The sequence below is a fragment of the Chelon labrosus genome (genome assembly GCF_963514085.1).
Source record: "Chelon labrosus genome assembly, chromosome: 15".
Lineage (NCBI taxonomy): Eukaryota > Metazoa > Chordata > Actinopteri > Mugiliformes > Mugilidae > Chelon > Chelon labrosus.
Window position 1 is genome coordinate 21,229,385 of NC_140348.1, and position 27,953 is coordinate 21,257,337.

At 43.0% G+C, this 27,953-nt stretch overlaps 3 protein-coding genes across 7 annotated transcripts in view; all 3 read left to right on the forward strand.

Moving 5' to 3' along the window:
* The window catches only part of ablim1a (actin binding LIM protein 1a), a 39,417-nt gene extending 23,346 nt beyond the window's left edge, over positions 1-16,071 (forward strand). For 3 of the 5 annotated variants that reach the window (XM_084561984.1, XM_084561981.1, XM_084561983.1), the window contains exons 3-20: positions 339-522; positions 1,030-1,139; positions 2,783-2,909; positions 3,034-3,127; positions 5,075-5,162; positions 6,460-6,524; positions 7,625-7,702; positions 7,887-8,045; positions 8,260-8,304; positions 8,486-8,521; positions 8,620-8,749; positions 10,964-11,011; positions 12,991-13,179; positions 13,916-14,001; positions 14,117-14,240; positions 14,430-14,491; positions 15,601-15,661; positions 15,906-16,071. In XM_084561984.1, coding sequence (XP_084418110.1) covers positions 339-522; positions 1,030-1,139; positions 2,783-2,909; positions 3,034-3,127; positions 5,075-5,162; positions 6,460-6,524; positions 7,625-7,702; positions 7,887-8,045; positions 8,260-8,304; positions 8,486-8,521; positions 8,620-8,749; positions 10,964-11,011; positions 12,991-13,179; positions 13,916-14,001; positions 14,117-14,240; positions 14,430-14,491; positions 15,601-15,661; positions 15,906-16,048 — 1,829 coding nt within the window. In that variant the 3' untranslated portion in view covers positions 16,049-16,071. The remainder of the gene's footprint in view (positions 1-338; positions 523-1,029; positions 1,140-2,782; positions 2,910-3,033; positions 3,128-5,074; positions 5,163-6,459; positions 6,525-7,624; positions 7,703-7,886; positions 8,046-8,259; positions 8,305-8,485; positions 8,522-8,619; positions 8,750-10,963; positions 11,012-12,990; positions 13,180-13,915; positions 14,002-14,116; positions 14,241-14,429; positions 14,492-15,600; positions 15,662-15,905) is intronic. The other 2 variants (XM_084561982.1, XM_084561985.1) reach the window with 1 other exon arrangement.
* A 4,250-nt stretch (positions 16,072-20,321) lies between these two features.
* LOC311500186 (putative E3 ubiquitin-protein ligase TRIML1) lies at positions 20,322-22,101 on the forward strand. Its single transcript, XM_084561429.1, has 5 exons — positions 20,322-20,517; positions 20,680-20,916; positions 21,034-21,080; positions 21,186-21,328; positions 21,412-22,101. Exons 1-5 carry the CDS (start codon positions 20,398-20,400, stop codon positions 21,978-21,980), a joined length of 1,116 nt encoding a protein of 371 aa, XP_084417555.1. The 5' UTR covers positions 20,322-20,397; the 3' UTR covers positions 21,981-22,101.
* A 1,767-nt stretch (positions 22,102-23,868) lies between these two features.
* Positions 23,869-27,881, forward strand: LOC311500016 (hyaluronan-binding protein 2-like). Its single transcript, XM_084561194.1, has 10 exons — positions 23,869-24,050; positions 24,147-24,263; positions 24,685-24,795; positions 24,887-25,058; positions 25,148-25,245; positions 25,581-25,806; positions 25,905-26,047; positions 26,265-26,399; positions 26,602-26,747; positions 26,832-27,881. The coding sequence occupies exons 1-10, from the start codon at positions 23,915-23,917 to the stop codon at positions 26,997-26,999; spliced, it is 1,452 nt and encodes a 483-aa protein (XP_084417320.1). The 5' UTR covers positions 23,869-23,914; the 3' UTR covers positions 27,000-27,881.
* Positions 27,882-27,953: the final 72 nt, after the last annotated feature.

A 27,953-nucleotide genomic window follows, 5' to 3' on the forward strand; every position in this document is an offset into this window, starting at 1 on the left:
CCTTTGCCGTAATAGTTCTGACTAATAGACAAAAGAGACCGAGCGCAATGTTCCTTTTTCTTACGTGACTGCTGATGAAAGGATTTTACGTTGTGCCTCCCATTGCAATGCACAGTGCTGTTAAATTGTATTTGTCACCGTTTTTTTTTTTTTTTTGTCAGCATCCATTTCACGCATTAAGAGAGCCTCTCCAGATTACACAGACTAGCAAGTCCTAACAAAGCCACTGATGCATGTTGGGTGGCTTTGCTTGATGGTTGGATGCTTTTATGAGTTATGTGGGTAGAGCGCTGAACGACCCGACTCACAGAGTGACAATGTGTGTGTCCCCTGTATAGTGTGCGGCTGTGACCTCGCCCAGGGGGGATTCTTCATGAAGAATGGCGAGTATCTGTGCACGCTGGACTACCAACGCATGCACGGCACCCGCTGCAATGGCTGCGGAGACTTTGTGGAGGGAGAAGTGGTCACCGCCCTGGGCAAGACCTACCACCCTGCCTGCTTCGTCTGCACCATCTGCAAGTAAGACGTCCACTCTTGTTACGCCACTCGTTTCACAGATCGACCCAGGCAGATGCTTCTGTAGCAGCACTGAGCTCTAACAAGCGGCAAATATATCTGCAGCTTTGAGGGAAGTATAGGCCTTAACAGAGAGAAAACAGGGGTGTCACCAAGTAATGAAGGTTGCACAGTCAGCAGTAACGTAATATGAACATTTCAGTGGAAGCAGAGCATCAAAGTTTAGTAATAATGAAATTATTCTCAGAATGATGTGACTTGTTGACCTCACAAAGCTGAAGCTGGTGGCAGGGATTCCAGCAGACAGCGTACAGTAGGATACTGAGTGTCATGTCCACATCATCGGACTAAACAGGCCTCCTCGGGCCGGCCGCGTTGACACACATCCGCATCATCGAGCCTGTCATCTCCAGCCCCGTCAGACAACCTGCGAGCCACAGCTAATTAACTCTTACACTTACCACGGGGCCACGGCTCATGTTTTGTTGACTGCTTGTTGATGTCTTCCAGACGACCGTTCCCTGCAGGGGACAGGGTGACCTTTAACGGGAAGGACTGTCTTTGTCAGTACTGTGTGGAGCCCATGTCTCCAGGACCAAAGGACATCCTGGGCTCCAGCAGTAAGTAGCCGTTTCTTGACTTTTACCAAATGTTACAGTCTGGAAAGTTTTGCTTCTATGTGCGATACCGGCATGACATTTGATAGCTGTTTACCGTCATTTCAGCTGTGATATTTGGGCTATTGTAGAATAATCTTACGGTCACATTACACACATTATCAAGAATAAATCTAACTGAACCATAGACTGTATATAAATATGGACAATGTGTCGCCACTTCCTTTCATCGGCCAAACTGTCGTTATTTTCCCGGAGGTATGGGCAGCGCCATCTTGCGACTTTGGAGCCAGGGAAACCATCATTGACAAAAAAATAATTTGACGTGTATTTTAGTGTTTTAGTTTGGCCCAAGTCCCACCCACTAACATGGAGGGGGTGGAGCTTATGACCTGTACTGCAGCCAGTCACCAGGGGGAGCTCTACTTGCTTTGGCTTCATTTTAGAGGAGCAGTTCCATCGTCCATCTTTATACAGTCTATGAACTGAACCAAAAAGAAATACAGAATTTTGAATCCCTCATCAGTCAATCGTTGTTCTAACCTGGAGGACAGTGATTTAAAAATCTCCTAAATAGAAACTTGTGGGACTGTGAATTAAATGATGCTCAAGATAGAGCCACAGTATTACCAACATCCTGCCCTCCAAAACTGTTTTCCATCATTAAAGCTACTTATTTTGCCGACAAACTTATTCCCTTTATTTCTGAGCCTTAATTGAGAAGATCAATACCCCAAGCTACAGCGAGCCAGTTAGCTTAGCTTTGAAAAGATTAAACAAATAGGCGACAAACCGTTAATTAGAGATCAGTGGTGGTCCTGGTGGGCAAATTTTGGTGACTTTGAACAGAATCTGTTTCCCACAGCAGGCTGTAGCGTCCAACAGACGGAGACGCTGTCCCCCATAAGCTCAGCCTCGTGTTGGAAAAGCCACGTTCCTTCGTGAACAACACAAGACAGGCCTTGCTAAATAATGCATGGCCGTGCATTTCCTCTCCTCTGGAGCCGGGGATGTGCAGCCCTCAAACCCTCCCTGTTTCAGCTCGGCTCATCCCTCTTTCTCTTCCCCCTCTCTCTCTCTCTCTCACCCCTGCTGGTGTCTCTGCTGGCGTTTGAAGAGCTTTTAGACAAGGTCACCTATAAATAAGGCATGCCGATTCTACTCACGTCATCATCGCAACCTTGTTACGCCTTACGTAGTTATCATCCCCCTGTGTTGCTCTCGTCGTCTGTTCATTAAAGAAGAGATGACAAGAAGGTAGTTCGCTCAGAAACCAACTTCTTACACTTTCAGCTTGCATGTGATGGGGCTTTTAGATCCTCGGCAAGAGAGACTTGGATGATAGAAAGAGGCAGCTGTCAGAACATTGCTTGCCACTCTCTATCACCATCTAGTGTCTTGGGTCTGAAGTGACAAGATGTCTCACTCTTCATGTGTAATGTGCAAAACAAAGCTGAAACAAAAGCTGCTTTTTGAGTTGGCTTTGTTTTATCTTTGTTTTATGACCAGGATAAGAATCTTCACAGACATCTTTGTGGGTAATATTGTGTACCTGTTAAAGGCTGTCTTTAGATATTTCCTTACGCAATTGACTGTATTTTGCTGTTGTTGTGAGGGGATTTTAAAACCAATTTGTTATCTCACAGATTGTGCTGGATGCGGCCGGGACATCAAGAACGGACAGGCTCTTCTTGCACTGGACAGACAGTGGCATCTGGGCTGCTTTAAGTGTAAGGCCTGCAGCAAAGTGCTGACCGGGGAGTACATCAGCAAGTGAGTGGCTCATATCTGCTGTAATTACAGCGCTGCTCGGTCAAGTTCGGGCCCTGCATAAGGTTCTCACACAGTTTTTTTTTTTTACATTTTTTATTTTTGGATATGTCCCTCTCCTCAACAGGGATGGCGCCCCCTACTGTGAGAAAGACTACCAGATCCATTTTGGAGTTCAGTGTGAGGCGTGTCATCAGTTCATCACAGGGAAGGTGCTAGAGGTATGACCCAGACACACATATCAGCATATCACATTCTGCTCCTGCCTGCTGCACACTGGCTTCTCAGAACAGACAGATGGAGTGTGAGGTGTAGAAGAGAATTGCTAATCAATTTTATGCGTGATTTTTATGTGAACCTGCATAAGGTAAGTTTGAATGAATTCTTAAGTATATTTGTTGTGATTTGTTCTTGACAGATAGGGTGTACATCTGCTTAAAACTGTATTGATTAATCCCTGCTAGACATATAATTCATGTGCATAAAAAGGAATAAAAAGAGGAAAACTAATAATGCCAACTTCATGGGCAACAGTGTGACTTGCATCCTCACAGATCTACAATTAAAGCAGATGTTTTTACTGAAGTAAGCCTAAAATTAAAATGTTGTGCATGCATTGTGTGGGTTTTACACAGTTCACAATTAATCGTTTTTTTTTTTTGTTTTTTTTTTTCATTGTAACATCTGCTTTCCGTGCACGTAGAGAGAGGATGTTGCACGGAGCAGCAGAATTGTGAAATGTTAGTTTGATAATCTCCGGTGTAATCTCCTCAGCACCGAGCCAGAATGACTCTTAACATGAGCGCGTACAACTAAAAGATTAATATTTGCGGCTCCTTTCCAACTCTGGATGCTCATGCATGCTTGCATTTCTGCAAATTACATAAATATTACATAAAACAACTAATGTGATGTGACATTTAGGAAGTGGTCATTATACATTAATACTGTCGTAAGGGCTGCAGCCTTTATAAGTGTTGTTTTAGCAGATTGATATAAAACAACACTTTTGATGCTCTCTTTGTTCACTGGCCGCTCCAACAAGTGCAGATCTGTCTATTCTGCAGACACTTAGCTATGTGTCACTTAATGGCATGAAAATGTGACTGCTAGTCAGCCAGCCGGGCTTACAGTAATCCAACGCTAAGGCAGGCCTTTATGGCAGTAGGAAAAGGCTGCTGCATCTCACCCCTGAGCTGCTGCCAGTGGATCAGCGAGACCAAAGCCATTCCAGCCTGTCTGATCAGTCTAATCACTGACCCAAGACTCAGGTCAAATACTGTTCGTCCATTGGTGTGTTGCATATTAGCTGTTCTCAGAGTGAATGGCTTATTAATGTTGGGGCGGTTAACGCAGCTCTCAGAGATGAAGAGAAACAAGGAGAGTGCACTACACACTCACCTTTATTGGACCTGAGAGGGAAACTCAGTCACTCGACTTCCTGATACAGCAAAATGTAAAATGCAAATGTTAGTCAGAGGCTTCATATCTTCAAGTGGCCACTTTCCTGCTGAAATGTTACTGAGGGCTGTTATACAGCAGGCAACATTTCATTTGGCTATTTATCACCCGTGGTTAAAGTCGCACGGGCTTTATAATGGAGCACTCTGCATGCAAAGTGCCACATCAACGTAGACAGAAATTCAGGTGCTCAGGCCGACAGATCATTTCCCTGGATCGCATTATGCAGATTATCACAAAGCGGAACACTCAGATATTTGAAGTCAGGTCCACTGTGTTAAACTGGTGAGTGTCATGGTGGTCAAAGTCACTATAAACACCTTTAGATGTACACCTGGAAAGAATTAAATTATTTCACACTGCAGCATAGTCTCACAGATCCTCATTTAACCCCACAAACTACAGAGCAAAAGCTATTTTAAAGTTCAGAGAAGGATTTTAAGGGGAGCACATTCACCCACTGCTGGCCGGTAATTCTTTAGAGGAAGTGAGATCGGTTACCGGTGCATCAGATCTGATGAAACTGTCCCTGGCTCTGACGGTGTGTTAGTGGAAAGACACGTAGCTGAGGTGTAGCGGGTGGAGCTCCAGGTTTACTTCCTGGGAGTCCCAGCTCGTCTTCACTCACTTTGCCCGGCGGCTTTTATTGATCTTCATCCTCCATGATGATGATGTCAAGTTTGTTTTGTGCTGTGTGTGCGTTGCAGGCAGGAGATAAGCACTACCACCCCAGCTGTGCGCGATGCAGCAGGTGCAATCAGATGTTCACAGAAGGGGAAGAGATGTATCTGCAAGGTGACCTATGTTTATTTATATTTTTTCGCTGCCCTGCTAAAAGTCGGTTTGTTTAGTCGTTTATTTTTTTTTAACTTAAAAATGAAGAGCTCCACTTTGGGTGGTGTAAGGCACAGAGGTAAGGAGCCATTTAAAAACCTGCTGACTGTTAGTAGAATAATCTTGTGCATACAAAGGCACATGACAAATTATAAGAAAGTATTCTAAGATCTGGCATGATGTGTTACGTCTACTTATGCAGTATATACTGTATGTGCTGGTGCCCAGGTGGATTTATTTTTTTATTTTTGTGCTATGTAACAAACTAATTTCACTGACTCTGACTGTGTAGCCAAGTGTCTTGGTAAAATGACAGACCACACTAATCCAGCTTTAATCCCCCTTCTATAAATCTCTGCTAAGTACGTAAACACCTATTCATTCATTTGGTGTTTTCCTGATTTTCTTTTGGAGAACTCTGTGTACTGCCAAATCTCTCATATGTACTGTAGGTGTTCAAGTTATGATGACTGTGGAAAACCGTCGCACATGTTTCACATCCCTCTTATTCTCAAATCCGCCAGCGATCTGAAAATTGATTTCAGCTGTTGACCTTCACTGGCTTTATTTATCCCTGTGTGGAAATTAAGGTGTTACAGCGGCAGGGAGCAAGGGTGCAAAATAGAAAAAATAGAATACGGTAAGACAAGAGAAACTATATAAAAGTAAATATCTGAAATGTACAAAAATTTTTTAGATGTCGTATCAGGTTTAAAGTAGTTAATGGATGGTTGAAGTGGTAAGGAGGCTGAAAATACATAATGACATGCATGAATATCATGAATAAAGACAAACTGCAATAGGAAATCATCAATTAATAATATTGACAACCTCTTAAGATAATGGCCCATGTCATTTTAATTAATTTTGTTACAGAAAACACACACAAAAAACAGAACCAAATATTTAATATATGATATTCAGCCAGCATCATTTATGATGAGATGATTTAGGCAAAAAAAAAAAGAGAGAATTTATGTCAAAAGATTACTTAGGCTGTTATTTTAGGAAGGTGACGATGAGAAACCTTTATACCAAATTCAGTTGAAAAGAATCAAACTGCAGACACTCGAGACAGTTACATCATCACTAAGTGATATCTGTTAGAATGAGCGTAATCTTAAACAACTCCATATGAGATTTCACCCTCTTGTAATAATATATGGAGTATGAGCAACCTTTTATTAATAAAATCTACATGAATGTATGCATGAACCTGCTCTAAATGTGTCCCCTCTCCGTCCTCCGTCCTGCTCAGGATCAACAGTCTGGCATCCCGGCTGCAAGAACACCACCAGAACAGAGGAGAGGCACAGGGAGCGGGTAGGAATTCGGGACCTCTTTGTCCTTGATTTTGTCTCGACTGAATGTGCCTCTCTGTTTGCGTCTCATGATGGCGTTTTACAGGAAATTTGGTTTATTTAACAAGGGCTTCAGTATGGGCTGTTATCGCTCCCACGCTGACCTGTTAAACCTTAACCTGCTGTGGTTTAAATAATTTGCCTGTTGAGGCGGTGTCTGGTGTGCGATGGTGGCTGTGTGTGCCTTTGCATGCGTAATATATAAATTTTGGATCATGTGCGTATTGACATGTGACGTATGTGTGAACTGTGGGTCGGGCTGGAGAGGCACAACCCCCCGTGTGATGTCCTGTGAACCCCCCTCTCCCCTTCCTCCACAGCTATTGCCTCCGTCCCTCTTATTCCTCCAAAAAACAGAAAGGCAGGTACTGTATTCGCTATTGGCTATGAGATGGCATCATCCTGTGTTTCACCATGTAGTTAGGACACGATGCACTGTATGCTGCCATCTGCTGGAGACAGTGTGCAGTGCCGTCTGTGTGTCCCACAGAGCCATTCAGTCTTCGGTCCTGTCTTTTAACACCTAAAAACAACTCATGTTAAAAGGTGCATGGCGCACAGACAGCGCACACACTTGGGGAAGCAGTCAAGACTTCAACAAAAGACTAATTTGTCTTTTCGGAAAAAAAAAATAAAAAATCCCCATTTACCCATTTTGGTGAAAAGCTCATTGTAATTACGCTACATTCAAGACCTGCTGCTGCCATTCAAAATGCTCATTTCCCATAAACAGGCATGAGGTTCTCAAGAGCATCAAATCACGACGCTAAAGCACTCATTCACTTTGCAGATTTGCAAATGAATGACCTAATCACGAGATGACATGTTGGCATCTCAAAGTACTTCATGTAATTCATGAAACGTAAATACGGATATCGCAGCTCCCTCTCATCGCTCATATTATTAGTAATATAAAGGCCTAACTGAGGTGTAGTGGTGGCGTGTTCTGGGTGGTGATCCCGTGTGATGCGGGGATGGCAGACGGCTGAGGACCGCGGCTGCCTGGCTGGTATTTTTGTGACTAACAGCTGCTTATGTGTGTTTTCTTTTTCCTTCTCACAGCCTACGAGGTCGTCATCTGAGAGTATTTGTTCCAGACCTGGTTCAAGCATACCTGGCTCACCGGGTCACACAATCTATGTAAGGAACACAAACCTGACCTGTTATTCATGCTAAATAGATTGTGCTAGGATTGTTAATCTGTTCCATGTCTCTAGTTAAAACCTTTCTCTGTAATAGAATGTACTTTTTTGTCTTTATAACAGTAGTAATCTCCCTTTGCTTCTATGTGTGTATGGATGTTTGTCTTTATCTATCTTCCTAGGCAAAAGTAGACAATGAGATCCTTGATTACAGAGACCTAGCTGCCATTCCAAAAGTCAAAGCCATTTATGACATTGAGCGCCCCGATCTTATTACCTATGAACCTATGTACACCACCTCCCTGGATGAGAGAGACGAGAGACGAGAGAGTGTGGGAGAGGTAAACACACAGAATGCATGCCTCTTCTCCTGCATGCATGCTTTTCTCTGCACATTAAGTGAACCAGTGCTCAAATTATCCAGTTGTCTTCTGTAAGAGAAGGCCAATGAAACAATGCACACAAAGCACTGATATTGTGCGATGTTTGTTCATGCCGTGTTAAAAGCTTTTTTTTGGCATTTTTGCAGTCCTGAACTTTCTGTGTCCTTCGCAGCTCCACACTGCCAGGAGGGAGCGTTCCCCCTTGCCGGATGACAAGGTAAGATGCGCCGCCGTGGTGAGTGCTGATGATGATAAATCAGAACCTAAATCAGAGCGGAAAGCGCATTTTAGGCCGTTTTTTAGCCACGGAGCAGAGTTACGTAAAACTATATTCACTCTGATATGTGTGAAAATCTTCCAAACTGAATTATAATTCAGACCGCTTTGATTTATTCCAGTCCTCAAGAAACATGTCACCGACCCCGTCCGGTGAGGTGAGCCAATTTTCTCGTCTGCCTCTCCCACTTGTGAGTGTTCTCCCCCTGAGGCAGTTTTGTGTAATAACCTGTGTGTGTTTGTGTGTGTGTGGCAGGGCTCTTACGACAGGAGGGAACGCATCCTCCAAAGGTCCACCAGTCAGGGCTCCATAGGATCGCCAGTGTACAATCGCCACGGTTACACCCCCATGTTGTCACGGTCACCGCAGCATTTTCACAGACCAGGTGGGTGCTTAGAAAGACAAGTTCAGTGCGTGCGTACGTGTGGAATATTTACATTGTTTGTGATTAAATCGGTGATTTTAGCAGTTTTCAGTGACGTAAGGATAATAAGGATCCTCGTTGGGTAGATGACACTGGTTACTTCCCTCCTTCTGATCTATTTAACATCAAAATTGACTTGAGGTTGTTATTTTTCTTTCTCTTACTTTGATTTAAATGATGGACAATCCTACCTTTTGCCAAATAACAACCAAAGTCAATTTTGCGCCCTTAACAACAAAGTTTCTCTTTCCATTAAAAGTTTGATTTTAAAGTGTACTAGTTTTTCCTTATTTCTTACTGTTCACTTTGAATACTCCTTACCTTCTCACTCTGAGTGTCTTTTATTTTCTCCTCTCAACATTTGAACCCCGTATACCTCCCTTTATTTTTTTTGCCCCTCACCTTCCGTCCACCTCTGCTGCCTGGTACCCGGTGTTTCGCCCCCCGTCCCCCACACTCCATCGATCCCTCCCCGCAGAGGCTCTGACAGGCATGCAGAAGCTCTGCTCCTCCCTGTGCAGTAACAGTGTGGGCTCCAGAAATAGTGACTCCCGCCCCACCTCCCCTTTCAGACACCACTTCCTCCCCCATAGCCAAGGTAAGGGCCCCACTCCACTCCTCTATCTGCTGCCCCCTCCACGCCCCACCCCGCCACCCAGAGGCAACACATCACCTCCATCGTCACCTGAGATGCCACCTCCCGTCAGTGCCCCATGTGTCATTCTGGATCCATAGCCATCCTTCGTTATAGTATGAGTGCTATACTGAATGTTCATGCCTTTGTCTTGGTCAAATCCATGCAGCCGAGCCACCGCTTCCTCACGTACTAAGACTACATCCACACTTTTCATTTTAAAACGCGACTTTTGCTACATTTATGCCTAGCGTCCACGCTACCCCAGCGTTTTAGGACGTCTTGTTTGGAAACGTGGAAATGTGATTGACCTTGTTTTACTTTGAAAACTTCGGGGTCACGTTTTAGTCTGCATGGGCAGAAAACTGAGACTTTTGGAAACAATGACGCAGGTGTCTACATACTTTTTGCGATTTCATCTTTTTTTTTTTACATGAGTCCTCCAACTGTACCCCTTGACTTCCTCCGATGATGGATGATGCTGCTGGTACCACTGGATTATGTTGCCTTATTTGCCAGTATACAATCATGTGTTACTTTCGGTAACACCTTGTTGTTGGTTAAAGCAAAGCTCTGTACTGTTAGTGGGCACGTGACCTTTGTTTTTAAAGTTGTTAGTCTGGACAAATACCGTTAAAACATTAATTTGTAGTTTTAAAACGTATTAGTGTGGATGTGGTCAAATGTGACTAAAAGCTTCTGCCAGAGTAGCTGTCAGGTCCTTTGTGTTTGTGTTTGCATGCACTTTAGAGATATTAGTATGTCAGTATCCAAACTTCCCCAAATGTTAGATAACTTTTTTTGCATTCTCTGACCGATACGCTAGCAGTATGGCAGAGATAAAACCAAAGGTTTGTTCAAATAAGTTAGCTATTGCATGCGGGGAAATATTAACTTCCCAACAGTGAGCTCATATTATAGGCTAACCGTCATCATACTCCATGAGTCATAACCCACCTCCCGAGCGTTGAATCTTGCTGTTTGAAACTCTGCTGGTTTGATCCGCTTTTGTTCAGCGCCATTAACCGCATTTATCAGATCCGACCAGAATGTGTCCCGTTCGCTCAGAATGGCTCCGGCTGGTCCCCTCCTGTGTGTTGGCACCGTTCAGACTCTAGTGTCCCTGCTTATGTTCTGTTCTTGGTTCTTCTCACTGGAGGCACTGACCCGCCGAGTGGCCGGAGCTCCCCTCTCCCGCTCAGGCCCGACAGCCGGCCGGTCACCCCGCCTCTCTCTCAGACCCCTAAACATTTCCACCTCCCAGGTAGGAGCGGGAGCGCACCCTGTCACTGCTCATCCCTTCTATCTATCTATCTATCTATCTATCTATCTATCTATCTATCTAGCTATCTATCTAGCTATCTATCTGTCTAATTTTGGATCAGCTTTTGCTTTCTACCCTCGTGTTTCACGACTATACAGGCAAAGGGAAATATGTAATGTAATCCTAATGTGTAATGTCTTGCTGTTGATGCATTACAGGGGCTAGTGTATACTCTGTAAATGTTTTTTTTTTTGTCTCTGAACTTCATCGTTTTCAGATCAGGGGATCAACATCTACAGAAAGCCGCCCATCTACAAGCAACACGGTACCTGACCTCTTATAGTACTGTCAGTTTTGCTGTGAAAATACTGATTATTTGTCTGTCTGGTTATTAGTGTAATGATCTAAGCCAGTGATTCCCAACTGGGGGTGCTTACAGTACTAAAAAATTATGGGTTGTCTGGGGTATATGTGGGGTTGACATAACAGTACAGTTGAAATCAAGTTGTCAACACAGCCAGCTAGGAGTAGACCCCAGGCTAGACCCAGAATTTGCTTAAGGGATTCTATATCTCGTCAGGCCTGGGAACGCCTCGGGATCTCCCAGGAAGAACTGGAATATGTTTCTAGGTAGAGGGACGTCTGAAATCCCTTACTTAGTCGATTGCTACCGCAATCCAGTCTCAGTGAAATGGAAATTAGAAATTAATGGATGGACGAAAGTCTACACAAGACTACACGTTAACATTATGAACTAAAAGTAATGGATAAATATTTTATGGTAACTTGAACCACTTTCATGTACACCGATCAGCCACAACATTAAAACCACTGACAGGAGAAGTGAATTGGCAATTCAGTGTTCTAGTGAATTGGCAATTCAGTGTTCTGCTGGGAAACTTCTGGACCTGGTATTCATTCTTGTGGATGTTACTTAGACATGTAGCACCCACCTAGACCAGACCAGGCACCCCCACCCCATAGCAATGACACTCCTTGACGGCAGCAGCCATCCCGAGCTGGATGCAGCCTGACACAGGCGCACACACACAGAAACGCTTTAGAAACAACTAAAAAAAAAAAAACATGAAGAACAGCACAAGGTGTTGACCTGGCCTCCAAATTCACTAGATCCCAAACTGATCAGGTATCTGTGGGATGATCCACAGAGGCCCCTCCCCTCAACGCATAGGACCCAAAGGCCCCCCACTAACAAAAGGCTGTTGCCAGACACCACAGGACACCTTCAGAAGGCCCATGTCCATTCTCTGATGAGCCACAACTGTTTTGGAGGCACAAGGGAGACCCACAATATTAGGAAGGTGGTCATAATGTTATGCCTGATCGGTGTATAGTTTTAGCCATTTGGAGATCGATGAAGTGGGTACATGTGTTCATCTGGTGGTGCAGTGAGAGCGCCTCAGAAGGTTGGGAACCACTCCTCTTAGTAATTATGTCACTGAACTTCTTTTGTCAATCAGCTGAAACTGTGTATTCATGTAACCATAGTCACCCCCAGCGTCAGCGTACGAGCACTGTTTGAAGTCTGTCTCCAATCGTTTTCTGTCTGAACCTGTAGCCTGTTTGCGCTGCACTTTGTCCGTCTTAACAAGTCACGGCAGTAATATTGGGGTCGGCCTTTATCTCAGAACGAGGCTGGGTAACATTTTCTGCGTTGTGATAATTGCAAGAGGCAGCCTGAATAAGATCAAATCTGTGTTTTCTTCTGTGCTTGTATGTAGTGTTATAGTCAGTGTACAGTGTTATATCAATATCTGCGCCATCTAGGCCTTTTACAGTAAATAGTTTGAGCTTTGCAATCAAACTTACAATAGACTAGTTTCCATGCACCTGTATTAAAGCGGCAGGATCCTAATTTGTAAACCGACTACTCTTCCTTTAGTATCTCCATCTTCTTCTGTGTCACCTAAGGCGAGAATTAGTGACATTAACCGTTCAATTAATAATATGGTTGGTACATTGCCAAGGAAAAACTAAGGAAATCGTTATTTGTATGGTGTTTAATCATCATCTAAAGATTTACAGCCCTAGTTCTGTCTCTAGCTAACCAAACCCGGAAGGCATGGCCTGGTTTTAAAATGAAATTTGCACAATTCAATGAGTTCTTCTTTCGATCCTTAAATTACGTGACTCTCTTACCTATACCCATTATCTGTGACTTGTTAGGAAAGACATGTGCATCGTAGACAGCACTGTATGTCCACATACACCAAGATGATCCATTTTTTAAATGATCGCTGAGCCAACGGTCAGATGGTGCTGAGTTGTCTACCTGTGGTTTAGACTGTGACGCAGACACTGATAGATCAGTTCCCATGGTTACCAACCTAGATACAGCTGCCATAGCACGTCAAAGCAAGTCCGCTGATGAGATCATCAGATCCGCCACCTTCCCCGCTGCCCATGCTCCCTCTCCAGATGACAGCTCTCGGAGTGAGGGCGACCGTTGGCCCTACTCTCTCGCTGTTTTAGGTACAGTAGGCTCCCCCCCCGATGGGCATGTTTGCACTGCTACCTCCTGTAGTTGTACAGTACACACCTCACCTCAACTTAACTCCCTCCTTTTTTTCCTCCCCCCTTCCAGCTGCCCCAAAAAGCTTTAACTGCATCCCTGCTTTACTCCAGGCTAACGCTGCCATTCAGGCGTTTCCAGTATTTTGCCTTTTCAGTTTTGCTTGCGCAGAGCAGAAGTTTGGTTTCCACTGCCGCCACCGCATTGTTTTCCGCTTGAGGTAGCTTCAGTTTCACCATTTTTACGTTCTCTTACAACCATGACGGGTGCTCTAGCTGTGTGCAGTAGTGCCACAAATGACTTGGACAGAGATAACTGAGACTGACTTCAAACTTTTGTCTGTCTGTCTTACATTGTGCCGGTCTGTGTATTTTGACATCCACTAAAATCTTGACAGTATTCCAATAAGTCCCCCTCTGTTTGTTTGTCTGTCTCGTCAACTCTGTCTCACATTTGTGTCCAACCGTCCGTCTATATTACTCATTTATTATGTGTGTTTCTCACCGCTCCACAGCCAAACGAAGCGACCATATCTGTTCTGTTTTTCTCTACATTTCAAATGTGGATGAGTCTTTTCATCCGGTTGTACTTTACAAGTACACGTGAAGCATGATACCCACCATATGTGTCTTTATTGGTGTGTGTATATATATGTGGTTTGTGTAACTTTTTTTGCCTTGTCTACGGCACTCTTAGGTTCAGAAGGGAGGAGACGATCTAGAGAAGAGGAGGAGGAAGAGGCCTTGAAAAGAAAGCAGCTCCAGGAGGAACATCTCAATAAGGTAACATTTAACATTTACTTCTTAGTCCACCTGTAGCTATAAACAATCCTGCAGTGGTCCTTGAAGATGCGGCGTACCTGTTTTCTTAAAAAGCCTTTGCATCGTGTGTTTGCAGATTCAGTCCGGTCTGGGGAAGCTAATTCTGAAGGAGGAGATGGAAAAAGAGCAGATCAGGGAGCGCCATGCGCGCAGCCTCTCCGCTCAGCGCTATGATCCCAAACAGACCAACTGTGACGCAGGTACAGAGCCGACTCATCAGCTAATGCCTCCTGAGTTGTCAGCAATGTACCTACGTAAACACAGCATCTGTGCTTTGTAACACTTTGCATTTCTTTTACTGTAACATGTCCGGTTGGTAAACTAAATTCTCGTGATTTGGGTTGACATCTTTTTTTTAAAAAAAAACTAAAAGCGTGTTTATGTTTCAGATCCAACTTCTCCAACCAAAACTAACTCTCTGCCTGGATATGGAAGGAACGGGCTGCATCGGGTGAGCGCTCACTACTTACACTCAAGATGAATTGTTTTAGTTGTTTATCAAGTTGCAGTTAATTAATGAGGGGGCATAAAGAGCAGATTGTGACCTTCAGTTTTGGAAGAGTATTGACATCCAAATTGGAGGAAAGCTGTAGGAATTACAACCATTTTTATATATAGGTCCCAATATCCAGGGTCTCAAAAGTGGTCGGACAACAGCGTCATGGACAGATAAGGGATATTCCTACGTTATTTGTGCAGTTTCAACTCTAAATGCAAGAGTAAAAGATGCAAAAATACAACAAATCCACCAGAGACATAGCAGGAACATACATGAGTGGCCAAATCAACATTTTGGTAAATCCTGATGGGCACAATGAGCTAAAAAGGTCTGGATGGCTACGGCTAACAAAAGTGGTAGGTGATCTTATGTGTCTTTCCATGGTAAAGAAAATCCCATTCACATCTTCGATAGGCAGGGGCATCTCTATGCAAGTTTATTAAAAAAAAAATGCAGAAAGACACACGAACAAACCACAAAACTGAGGCGGCTGCAGAAAAGTCCTGGCAAAGCATCACAAAGGAGAAAATCTATTCTTTATCCATGTCATAGACTGTAATGGAAATGGAGACACATTGACCATATTTATACAGTCTATGGTCCATGTCCGTGGGTTCCAGACATCAGGCTGTCACTCGATGAAGTATTAAAAATGAGCATTTTATAGGTGAATATGTTCATTCGCCCAATCACTTTTGAGTTCTTTAAAATAGAAGACTGTGTATAGTATAGAAATTGTGTCTGTGAAGGTCCTCAGTCATCCAGGTTAGTGAAGGTTCTCAGTCATCCAGGTATCCAAAAAAACAAACTGAAACTGTTTCAGCTTGTTTTTCGGATGTAATTCTTACACCTTTCTGTCAATTTGTATGTGGAGTCTGAACTTTAAGCCCATACTCATTATATAACTCCAACTTCAGAATGCTCTGGTAAACGTGAAAATGTGCCAGTGTCCAAACATAAAAGAATCTAATTGTGCAGTATATAGTCATTCATCTTTTATACCTTTATCTTCCTAAATCAGCGACAAAATGCCCATCCATTAATACCTGTCTGTGTTCCAGCCTCAGTCGACAGATTTCACCCAGTACAACAGCTACGGTGACATGTGTGGAGGAGGCAGAGGTGAGAGCTGCAACCACAACACAGAAACCAAACAAATCTCTTGTCAGTTTTACTAGCACCAGTATTCAGAAAAGGCCTGCTACATGTACAAAAATTATTATTATTATTTTTTTTTAATATTTGCGTAATGATTCACATAATATGTAACTAGGGACAGCAGTGTTGTAGATAGTAGCCTGGCAGGGGACTCGACAGCAAAACCATTAACTGTGAGTCTCATTTTCTGTCCCATTTTGTCCTGCAGAGTTTCAGGTATGTCTCTCATCTGCTTTCTCACATGGCATGCTTCCTCATCTTGCATCACATATTTGCTTGCTCGTGAGTTTGCAAGAGGCACCTCGCCCTGTATGCTCACCGCCCACTCCCGCTACATGCTTGCATCAGTGATGGATTAATGTCAACTACAGGGCATGGAGTGCAGTGATTTCAGACGATACAAGAAGCAAACACGCACTGCCCCCCCTCCCCCACCCCCCGTAGCTGAACCAGAGTGCTAGATATGCAGTGTACAATCATTGCCTCGTGTCTTGTTCTGTGTACTGTTTATCAATGTTATGACTCAAGCTAAATGTCATACGTAATTCAGGATTTAAAAAAAAACAAAAAACACCACACATTCCAAAAACATGTTAAGCGACTGCCCATCTTGAATACTAATCGAGATACTGAACAGTATCCAAGCTAGTTGCTCCATCCAGTGAAAACTGGGCCCACTGTCATTAGTGGACATATTCATGCCATTAACCCTGCAGTCCCCTTCCACTATATTACATTTGTGTATGTTCTATTCTTTAGCACATTAAGGATGGCCGTGCAGCACTTGCAAGGATGGACAGGGGAGTATCTATGCCTAATATGTTGGAACCAAAAGCAAGTATCTTCTTTTTTTTTTTTTTTTTTTGTACTGATCAAAACGTTGCAGTCTACACTGAAATATGTTGCAAAAATTTACACGCCCTTCTTCTTAAATTGCATTTTAAATTGCGAGGGAAATTTTTGAAATTGTTGACAATTTGATGGGAAGACAAAAAAAACAAAACAAGGGGGTATTTTTCATAGTGTGGGGACATTGGTGGAAGATAATAGTTATCCTAAAAGATCTTTTTGATGGAAGTGAAAGCTGGGTTCCTGATTCAGCATGCTGCTTTAGGAGCTGCAGAGTCACTCTAGCGCTTAGCATGCTGGCTTCTCCATGCTCATCTGCACATAGCTTTGACTTAAAGTGGCTGGATACTGTATGCAGCATACAGTGGAGAATCCAACACCCAAATTGTCATCCAAACAACTCATATCGCTATATACGTGTGTAGTGTGTAAAGACGTATACACATTACCGTGTGGATATGAGTTGGTTCAGGGGCTTGGAAGAACTTCTAGTTGCTTATTATTGAGCATTTCAGTTATGACTGGCGAGTTTCTTCTTCTCGTGCAGAACTCCTTAGTTGTTTAAGAAAAACAGAAGCACCTCAGTTTTCCAGGACGGTCATTCCCATGTGGATTTATTTGGCCTACATTACTGATGTTAGTTCTTTTTTTAGTTTGCATTAAACGACTCTTAAAATACAGCTTGTTACATAACTCTGATTTCATGTTTTTCCCCCCTTTACCTTAATCTGTTGCACGTTTCAACACCAAAAAGGAAAATGTTCACACCACAACACCCGCATTTCCACCTAAAGAAATTAAATATATGAATAACAACCCAGGCAGCCTCCTGTCACACACCTGTTCTCCCACCCAGTGTTCCTTTTGTCACAGTCAGAATTACCAAAGTATCCGAATTTTGTTTTTGATTTGATAAAGATAGAAATGGTTTTTGCAGCTTAACTCAATCTTGTAGGTCTGTTCACTCATGAATGTCTCCTTCTGAAGGTGTACCCCTATGAAATGCTCATGATAACCAGTAGAGGGAGAGCTAAACTGCCCAGGGATGTGGACAGAACCAGACTGGAGGTATCGGTTTTCCACCTGACCTTCTGCAATTAATTGTGCATTTCTCTACTTTGTGTAAAGAAAATGTCACACGAGTGTAACTGTAGCAAGGAACGTGCAGTACCCATTGCTTCTTGTCATTTTTGCAGTGACCCTTTTTATGGCTTTGGTGCTAACCGAGAACACACCCCCCTCCACCCCCACCCTCCCCTCCTTTGTTTTCTCCACCTTTGTTCTCAATTCTAGCGCCACTTAGCGCCCGAAACGTTCTTTGACATCTTTGGAATGGAGATCCAGGAGTTTGACAGGCTTCCCCTGTGGAAACGCAACGACATGAAAAAGAAGGCCAAGCTCTTCTAGCGCTCAGAGCAGCATGCATATTCTGTACATTCATTCAGATAGCACACGACAACTGTAATCTAGATGTAGGTTTTTCTTTTTTGGTTGATTTCCTTTTTCTTCTGGATTCTTTTGTTTTATCCTGACATAATCAAGGAAGCCGTGAAATGGACTCTTTGCTCTGACGCTTCCCGAGACTATGAACTGAAAGATTTGTCCAGTTAGACTCGCACAGGAACCAATAAATGGGGAATCTCTTCCATGTTCAAAAATGACAAAGAATGAATGATAAATAGGGTCATGTTGTTTGGTTCGACTGCGCTTGTTTTACTTCTTGCTTTGCTGTCGAGTGGAACTGCTTTTCCTTTCTTTCTTGCTCGTTTCTTCCTACTCTTCGTTGCTGTTGATTCCTGTGGAACTTTGTAAGTACAGTAGAACCTCATGGCGCCATTATGAAAAATGTCCATGCTTGTAGCTTGAACATGTGTCAGCTTTCCTTCGCTTGGGCTGAAACAGTTTTAGTCCAAAGTTTGCAAGAATTGGCTCAGTGAGTCTTTGAATAAAAAAAAAAAGAACTTAAAAAAAAAAAAACACTGGCAAAGCAGTCAGCGGACCCATCAACTGTTTTACCGGATCTACATGGAGATTAATCATCCAAGCACCTACATATCACCGTTCTCTTTTTCCTGGCTACTGCACACATTCATCTGACCCTGACAAAAAAAAAAAAAAAATAGAAAACAATGTCTCTCTTCTCAGGCTCTCATAAACACGGGCAGACACGTTCCCTTTACATGTATTGGAAGTACAAATCTTAATATATATTTTATTGCCACATCAAACGTAACTTATTTGACAGATACCGCTAAAAACCCCCCCTAATGTAAGAAGCAACTGTATTTGAAAGTACTGTTTTATAAATGAAAACCCACACTGCCATTTGTTGTATTGAAATCTAAGCCAATAAAGCTTTAAATCACCATGAACCACAATGATCCTCTGCTATACCAAAGGTACCCACCGCCTCTTTTCTGTTCATTGTTTTCCTTCTTTGAATCTCACTAATAAACACAGAGAGTAGGTGATGTAACACGGGGATGTGAAGTCATCTGAGGACTGGTTGACTTTCGTGGGACCAATCAGATGCCAGTGATCTACACAAACACTGACACATGGCGTGATCCCTAACTTTTACTTTTGTCTTACTTCAAATATGTACAGTAGATAATGTATATATTTCAAATACTTGATTTTAGACTGTGCCTCAGTACTGTTAAAACACATTTCATCTGGAAAGTGGAGACACCTGCAGCAACGTCCTTAATGCTTGAAACAAGGATTTAACAAAAAATAAATTTACTTATGTGCACAACACCTGTAGAGAAACTTTGATGCTTTTTTCCTGAACATTGCGGCATCATCCAGAGAACTTTGCACAAAGATTGTGCTAGTTTTGGGTTATCCCCGCAGTGAAAGTATAACTATGGCCCAAAACAAAGAATTACTTGTATTTGCACTATTTGGTTTTTAATTATCACTTGTGTAAGTTGGATACTGACTTCCAAACCAAAGCGCTCTATACACACATTTTAGACTTGGATTTAGGGTTATCATATAGGAATTTCCACCGTTGGTGGGAGAACTGAAATAGCGTTTCACTGCACCTATATCATTCTGCACTGTGAAGGTCAAAGCTCTTTAATAACACAGAAACCATGACCTGCTTTGGAAAATAGCCAATGACGGTACAAAGCATGATATAAAAATCATAAATAAACAAAAACCACAAACATGACAGTATTTTTCTTATGCCAGAACAGCAAATCTATTCTCCTTTTAGGAAATTGACTGGGTAATGCATGACTTGAACAGTGCATGCTTCTCAGAGCTGCATTGTGGCCTCATTCAGTCACAGATGGGGAATTTATTGTTGGAAAAGAAAATGTGCATGGCTGTGGACACAATTATTTGAGGACGCAATCAATTCTCCTCCTGAGATTTCATTATCCTCCTGAGAATTGATTGCCTCAAAACAATCTTCCTCTGCTTCTGGGAGGGTAAGTACAGGAGACTAAACACCAGATACAGCCAGAATGGGGCACACGTGACATAGTTTGCCAAGATGACTGATAAATACAGAAGTAAATCATCTGCATAGAGTGACGCTTTTGATCCTCTCCATCTCTTACAATGCCTCTTAAATATGTGTATATAAACAAATCAATGAAATATGGCATTTGCCTTTTAATACATCCTTGAAAAGAAAGGCAACAAGAAGCGCACTCCACCAGTCAGTGTCCGCTTGTTGCTATCCATATAATGAACTGCTTCTGCTTCTGCAGCGGCACTTCACTGCAAATAGTTTGACAATATATCCATATATATATATATATGTGTGTGTGTGTATATATATATACATATATATATATATATATGTATGCTGGGGCTGAATTGAGACATGCTGAATGTGTGTGCAACCTTTTCTACAGGAGACATTAGAAAAGCATCAAGAGTGTCTAAAGAAGCAAAGAGATGCAGTGAAATACAGACTGAAGAAACTGGCAGCACGCCAATCAGAAATCACAGTAAGTTTGGTTCTGACTAGTCAGTGTCATATATGGTCATGGTATGTACTGTACGCTGTGACATCCACTTTAAAGATCTCACACAAAAACTAATTCTGATACTGTAGTTACACCTTTGATCAGACAGTATAATTATTTGATCAATGTTTATGCCCGACTCAGAAAAAATCCTCAGTGATAAGGGAGAGTATCATACAGAAATATCAGGAGATCAAGACTGTCCTGGACGAGGACCTCAGGATTACCCTGTCCCACCTGGAGATGGAGGAGCGGGCCGCTATCTCTGCTTTGGATGGACTCATGGAGAGGAACTGCTCTTTCATCCAAGAGATAGAGCAGGACCTGGCCAGACTCACTTTGGCGCTGGAGCAGACCGCCGACACAGAGCCCGATACAATGGTGATAAAGTAGACAGTGGACAAAATGTGGTTTGACATGTCATGTTGTCCTAATTCATGGTAAACACTGTGTAATGAAATATAAAACTTTTACCATTTTGTTCTGCTTTTCTCTAAGTCTTTCTTTTCATACTCTGAGCCGGAAGACACAGAGACTGTGGACAGGTATGGTGTCAAATCATAATTATGTTAGTAATAGTAGTTATTATAATATGCATCAGATGAAGCTGTGCGCCAAAAAGAGATTTCGCTTTGTATGTTCTCCCGCAGAGTGATTGATTTGCTGAACACAACGGACCCCAGCAGTGTGAGCCTGGATGAAGCCAAAGCTGAGCAGATCCTCAGCCTCACCAACAACATGCTCCTGCTTATTAACTCACAGACACCCATAATGAAGAAGCTCCTCAACAGCTGTCAGTTCATACGCTATTTCTGCAATGCCTGTAATCACAATTTTCCAATGTTGAGTTTAGAAATGTTAAATGTGTGCCTCCAGATTCCAGCGACGTGTCCCTGGATCCGGAGACAGCCCACCCAAAGCTCATCATCTCTTCCCAAGGCGACAGTGCCACCTACACAGACACCTGGCAGCAGCTTCCTGACCACCCTGGACGCTTTGACACCACCCTTAACGTTATAAGTTCGGAAGGCTTCAGCTTTGGTCGCCATTACTGGGAGATCGACGTGACTGGGAAGACTTACTGGGAGCTTGGTGTGACATACCCCACTATTTCCCGCAAAGGCACGACTGAGGACTGCTGGCTGGGCCGCGGGCCCGAGTCCTGGTGCGTGGAGTTCTTTGACGGGGAGTATACGGCCTGGCACGCAGGGGTGCCACATCAGCTGCCTTTCACAAAACTCTTCTGTCGGATTGGCGTCCTGTGCAGCTTCCCTGCGGGGTTGGTGACGTTCCTTGAGGCGGACAAGATGACGCCCCTGTTCTGCTTCTGTGCAGGAACCTTCTCGAACTGCCTCCACCTGGCGCTGTGTCCTGGTCATGACCACAACGGAAAGAATGCAAAACCTATTGTAATCTGTAACGCTTCAAGTGTGATCTCTGATTAGCTTCTCAGACACTACTTTCTAATATTGCACCAGTTACTAGAGCAGCAGCCCTACTGGCAGCTCTATGACAATGTACACAAAGTGGGGGAACATGAATGTCAAAATCTGGTGCTACTCTGTTTAGAGAATGTTAAGCTGTTGGACTAGACAAGCAAAAATACTGACTCACAAAAATCTAAGGAAGACCAGTCTGTAGGAATACCGATGCTTTATAGATCTGTTACAAGTCAGAAGGGTAGGTATTTATCTTTTCAGCATTGCAACCATGTTGGCAGTCCTTTAATTATACTAAAGGGTTTCCAAGAGAAAGCGGTTTATAAATATATTTTGGACCAGGCGGTCTGCAAATATTTCCCAGAAGACTCATTCATGTAAGTATTTGTTGAAGTTTTACTGACCAGTAGTAAAGCCCTGAGCTAAAGCCTGACAACCAACCAACCCTTTACAAAGGTTACTTTTTAAATAGCTAGTTCATGCTGAACCAGTAGGAAATGCATTTCAGGCAATCCAGATTCATACCGAGAATCCAAGGCCACTCACAAAGAACGTTACACATTTATTCCAGTGCCTGTGTTTGGTGTTTGTGTACATTCAGATAAACACGCAGGTACTTTGCAGGCAACATGAACCCCCGCTCGCGAGGATCATCAAACCCTGTGCTGACCATTTTAAACTAAAGTAGCAAGTTTAAAAATTCTCACACTCACTTGAGGTCACAACATGTTTCAATGCTGGCTCACACGTGATGGTATTGATATTGCTGTTCAAATAATCAAGTTTCTTTCTTTTTAATGACCTAAAAAGAAGTAATTTATCCTGAGATGTACCCGGTCTGTGTGAATTCAAAGTCCACGTTCATACAAACATTGTGCTCTACGCAAATATGCTCTCTGAGCTTTTGTGTTGCATCTGTGTATACTTAGCCTATTTTAATAAAATAATTAAATCTCTTTCCAATGTAGGAATATATACATATATATATATATTTCAAGAGTAGCAGAGACAGCGGCCTCAATTTTGCACCTTTAATTTGTTGTTTATTTGTGTGCGGCAACGTGAACAGTGTCTTTAGTTTTGTCCTATACCACTATTAATGCAGCTGAGAGTGGGGTGATAGTCAATATCACTGACTCAACATTAGGGAGGAGTGCCAGAGAGGTCTCATGGTTCAAAGGACGGTGCACCTACACAAATGTTTAGAAAAGCCACACGGCACACTATCATCTTACTCGTCTGGATGTCCACCGTTCCGCTGCCATCATGAACCTAAAGCTCCTCCTGTTTTGCCTCTTCTTAGCGGCGCTCCTCATACCAGCAGAAGTATGTATTCACTATATATATATTATACGGCTTTGCAACATTTCAAATAAGCAAATTTGTTTTCTCCAATTTACAACGTCGCAATTTCTGATCATGCAATTTGCAGAGGAACACAAAAACGCTGTGCAGTGTCAACAACAAACCTACAAAGCTGTGGCATGTGACATATTTCTCATTGCAATTTATTGGTGCACTTAACTGTGATGATTTTTTGTGCAGCTGAAAAAAAAAAAAGACAAACATAAACATAAACATCATCATCACGGACATGAAATGCGTGGGAAAAAGAAACCGAAGGTTAAGGACATACTTGAAGGTGTGTTTACGTATTTGACTTGAACAGTATTTGAAATTTTGTATTCGAAGAGAGGAAGACAATCTAATGGGAAAAAAAATGCTGTTTTAGACATCTTCTTTGAGCTCCTAGAGGCAGGTGCCGATGATGATGAAGACGACGATGGCCCTCCAGACTGGCTTTTGGAACTTCTAGAGCCACGGGGTGAGGGCACAAGAGCTAACATTCACGTCTAACTGTTCATGCCACTCTGTCTAATGTCAGGTTTTCTTTTTTTTTTTTCATCACATGGATAAAGCTGCAATTTAAACACTACAGTATGTTCCCATCCATCTATTCCTCAGGCCAATGCGACCCAAACCCTTGCGAAAACAATGGCGTGTGTAAGGCGAAAGGCAAGGGAAAATTCAAATGTGACTGCCCCAAGCCGTTCAAGGGGAAAACATGCGAGAAAGGTTTGACGAAAATGCCCTTTTATCCACCGTCCGATATGAAATGAGCGAAAGTGAATGAATGCTAAAAGACGTGCCTTTGTTGTGTTATTGTCTCAGGTCCAAAAGTTTGTAAGAGAGGTAGATGTGGGCGTGGTGAGTGTGTGCTGACAAACAGTCCCCCGTTCTATGAGTGTAAATGCAAGGTGCCTTTCCAGCCCCCAGACTGCAGAAGAGGTAAGGACTATTCATTCATTAAAATAAGACTTTTAATGTTTCCATTAAAGGTCCCGTACTGTTCCTCTTTTTAACAAGTTAATATAAGTCTCACATGTGTGTGTTATAAGTATAAGCTAAAAATACCTTGCAGCTTGTACTACACCTGTATACTCTTGTTTCTAGCCACGTTCCAAATGAGCTTGTTTTCTTTTTTTGTTTTTTTTTTATGTCGGTAGCTTTATATGCGATGCTGTTGTCCACACCCCATTCTGGTGGAGGGCTATCGCATTTCCACACCCGTCAAAAACAGGGCAATATGGCTGGCTCCTAGACAAACTGGGGGCATGTACTTATAGTCAAAAACAATGAAAAAAGTAGTATTTGTATAGTAGTTGCCACATGTTTTTACAGTACTGCTGTGTACTTCTTTTATCCATAGCTGCCGTGTGTGAGCCCAATCCATGTAAAAACGGTGGCACCTGCACCAGGGATGGTGACGACTTTGACTGCCAGTGTCCTCCAGGATTCAGAGGGCGTTACTGCCACGTTAGTAAGTAATACACATTATTGTCCTCTTGCTACCGGCCCATCATGCACATCCTCATAACTCATATGCTGACTAAGTACAATTTATTTCTTAGGCCCAGATGACTGCTATGTGGATGATGGAGAGTCATATCGCGGCAACGTGAGTGAGACAGAGGATGGCATGGAGTGCCTCTACTGGAACTCTCACTTCCTCCTGGACAAAGGGGTTGATCCCTTCGATGACTTCGAGGATGAGGATGGACTTGGCCATCACAACTTCTGCAGGTCAGGAGGAAATAATTTTTTCTACAAGTGTCCAAACTGCTGACAACATCCACAAGAGGTCACTCAGTCACCCATTTTCTATCATGCAGAAACCCAGACGGAGCTTCGATGCCCTGGTGTTTCTACAGAAGAGGCCGCAAGTTGCGGTGGGACTACTGTGATGTGACTGAATGTCCTGATCCAACAGGTCAGCTTTAAAGCTACAGGCATCTTTCCAATTATGAATGCGGTCAACGAAACAGTTGTAATATCTTTTTGTGTTCTCAGACGTGCCGCCAACAGTAACTCAACCGACTAGTGCGCCACCACCCACTAGGATTCCACAGCCTTCTCAACCTTCTCCACCTTCTTCTGCTTCTCCACCTTCTCCTTCTCCACCTTCTCCACCTTCTCCTTCTCCACCTTCTTCGTCACCTTCTCCTTCTCCGCCTTCTCCTTCTCCACCTTCTTCGTCACCTTCTCCTTCTCCACCTTCTTCTTCTTCACCTTCTCCTTCTTCACTTACTCCTACACCTTCCCAAGCCCCTCTCACCCCCACCGCTCCACCACGACAGTTTCGCAGCTGTGGTAAGCCTCAACCAAAAAAGGCCGTTAGCCGAATTTATGGGGGTCTGAAAGTCACACCAGGAGCTATACCCTGGCAGGTGTCTGTGCAAGTTAAACCACAGGGCTCCAATGAGCCATTCAAACACACCTGTGGAGGAGTTCTTATCGCAGCTTGTTGGGTATTGACGGCTGGTCACTGCGTGTAAGGAAACTGTAATAAAGACTGCAAATTTTGACTAATTATGGTGTAGCTCATGTATGCTGACACACTCTTTAACTATGTTGTTTGCCTTTGCACAGCGAACCGAACAAGGACTTGCAGGTTACGATGGGAGGTTTGACGCTGGACAAGTTAGATGCCTCATCTCAAGTCATAGGAGTTGAAAAGGCCATTGTACATGAGAACTACAGGGATACTCCTGAGGCTGTGCACAACGACATAGGTACTGCAAAGTCACAACTATCTCTACTTAATTCAAAAAAGGAAGCTATATCAATATCACCTGCAAGATTTCAATTTATGGTCTAAAAGAGTGATTCTCAATGACATTATGGCCGACAAAATCTTCAATATTGCTAGTCCATGAAGCCTACTTAAGCTAATGAAAATACAAGCATGGGAAATGCATCATTTAATATTTCGGCTCTGCTTTTCCAAAGCCGTACTGAAGCTCAAAGGGACTGGCGATACTTGTGCCAATGAGACCCAGTTTGTGAAGACAGCCTGTCTGCCAGATGCGCCACTGCCTGATGGGACGCAGTGTACCATTTCTGGATGGGGTGCCACTGAGGATTGTACGTAAGGCCGCCTCTGCCGCCTCTGCCGCAAAAAAAGATGTTCATATTCTTGCAGATGTTTTGCTTCGTTTCAGAGCCACTCCAGTGTTGAACGTCCTGTCATTAAATGAACCCTGTACAGCTTGATTTTTCCTAGCATACAACCACTGACTTTACTGACAACGCATCTGATAATGTTGTTCCCTTCTTATTGCCGAAGCTGACTATGGTTCCAACCACCTGCTGAATGCCAAGGTACTTCTGATCAGCCAGGAAAAATGCTCGGAACGCAAAATATATGGCGATTCGTTGGACTCTGGCATGTTATGTGCTGGCCACCTGCAGGGAGGGGTGGATGCCTGCCAGGTTAGTAAAGCAAAGATAACTTTAAAATATCAGGACACGATATTCTGGGGTCTTGCATAAGTCAGCCATTTCCTCTTGTTTCAGGGTGACTCTGGAGGACCACTGACATGTCAGCAAAACAGCACATCTGTTGTATATGGCCTGGTGAGTTGGGGTGACCAGTGTGGGAGGAAGAACAAGCCCGGGGTCTACACACGGGTCACTCACTATCTGGACTGGATCAAGTCAAAGACTGAAGGAGCAATTCCTTAAACATTTCCTTTCTGTTACTCATCAACCGGCCAGTGTAGCCAAGGGCGTTTCTTGAGGTCTCCAACATCATTGTTCAGTCTGTTTTAATTTAATACAAGCTTTCTAAAAATGTAATTAAACTGTCATATAATATGCTTTTATCTAGTCAGGCCAACAGAAAAAAACAATACTGCACAGTCTGTTTCAGTGGTTTTATTTCTGATGAATGTAAGCAAACGAAAGATGCTAACAATAAAAACACCGTCTTTTATCGGGGAAATGTAGTCATATGCGTCAATGATGGTTCTTCCTGGTCTCTTTCTTGGTTTTTATCAACATAACTTTATTAAACCAGTATACAACAAGCGTTATTGTTAAACTTAAAAGGTCATATTTTCTCAGTGAGGTGAATATAGACTCTCAGACAGTGTTCTCTTCAGGAAGTATCTTAAGTTTTCAAAGGAAAAGCATGTTGCGCAGATGATTGTGTAAATCAGAGCGTTAGTTCTCCCCTTTCAGAAACACAATGATGTTACCGCTCATGTTATTTGACCTCAATGCGTGTATAGTTTGCTGCAGGGCAACGGCTCTGTGGGGCCACTGACATGTGAGACCGTAGGCGTGCATGTCCTACATGGTCCGGTGAGCCGAAGGGACAGTTGCACAAAGAACGAGCCCGTAGTTTACACACGGGTCATTTACTCCCCAAACTATATCAAGTCAAACATGAGAGCTGCTGAGCTGCAGAACAAACAGACAGACTTTAATATAGAATGTAATTGCAGTGCATTACTGTACATGACAACTGCAGATACTGAAAGGGTAATATACAAATGATTATTGACTTTTCATAATTGACAGGTTTCTACAGGATTACAGCAGCACAATAACATAAATAGTAATATAATCTTAACTCCGTATTACAGAGGTATTGTTGCTATATTGCCCAATCATACTTTCTGTTATATCTGGAAC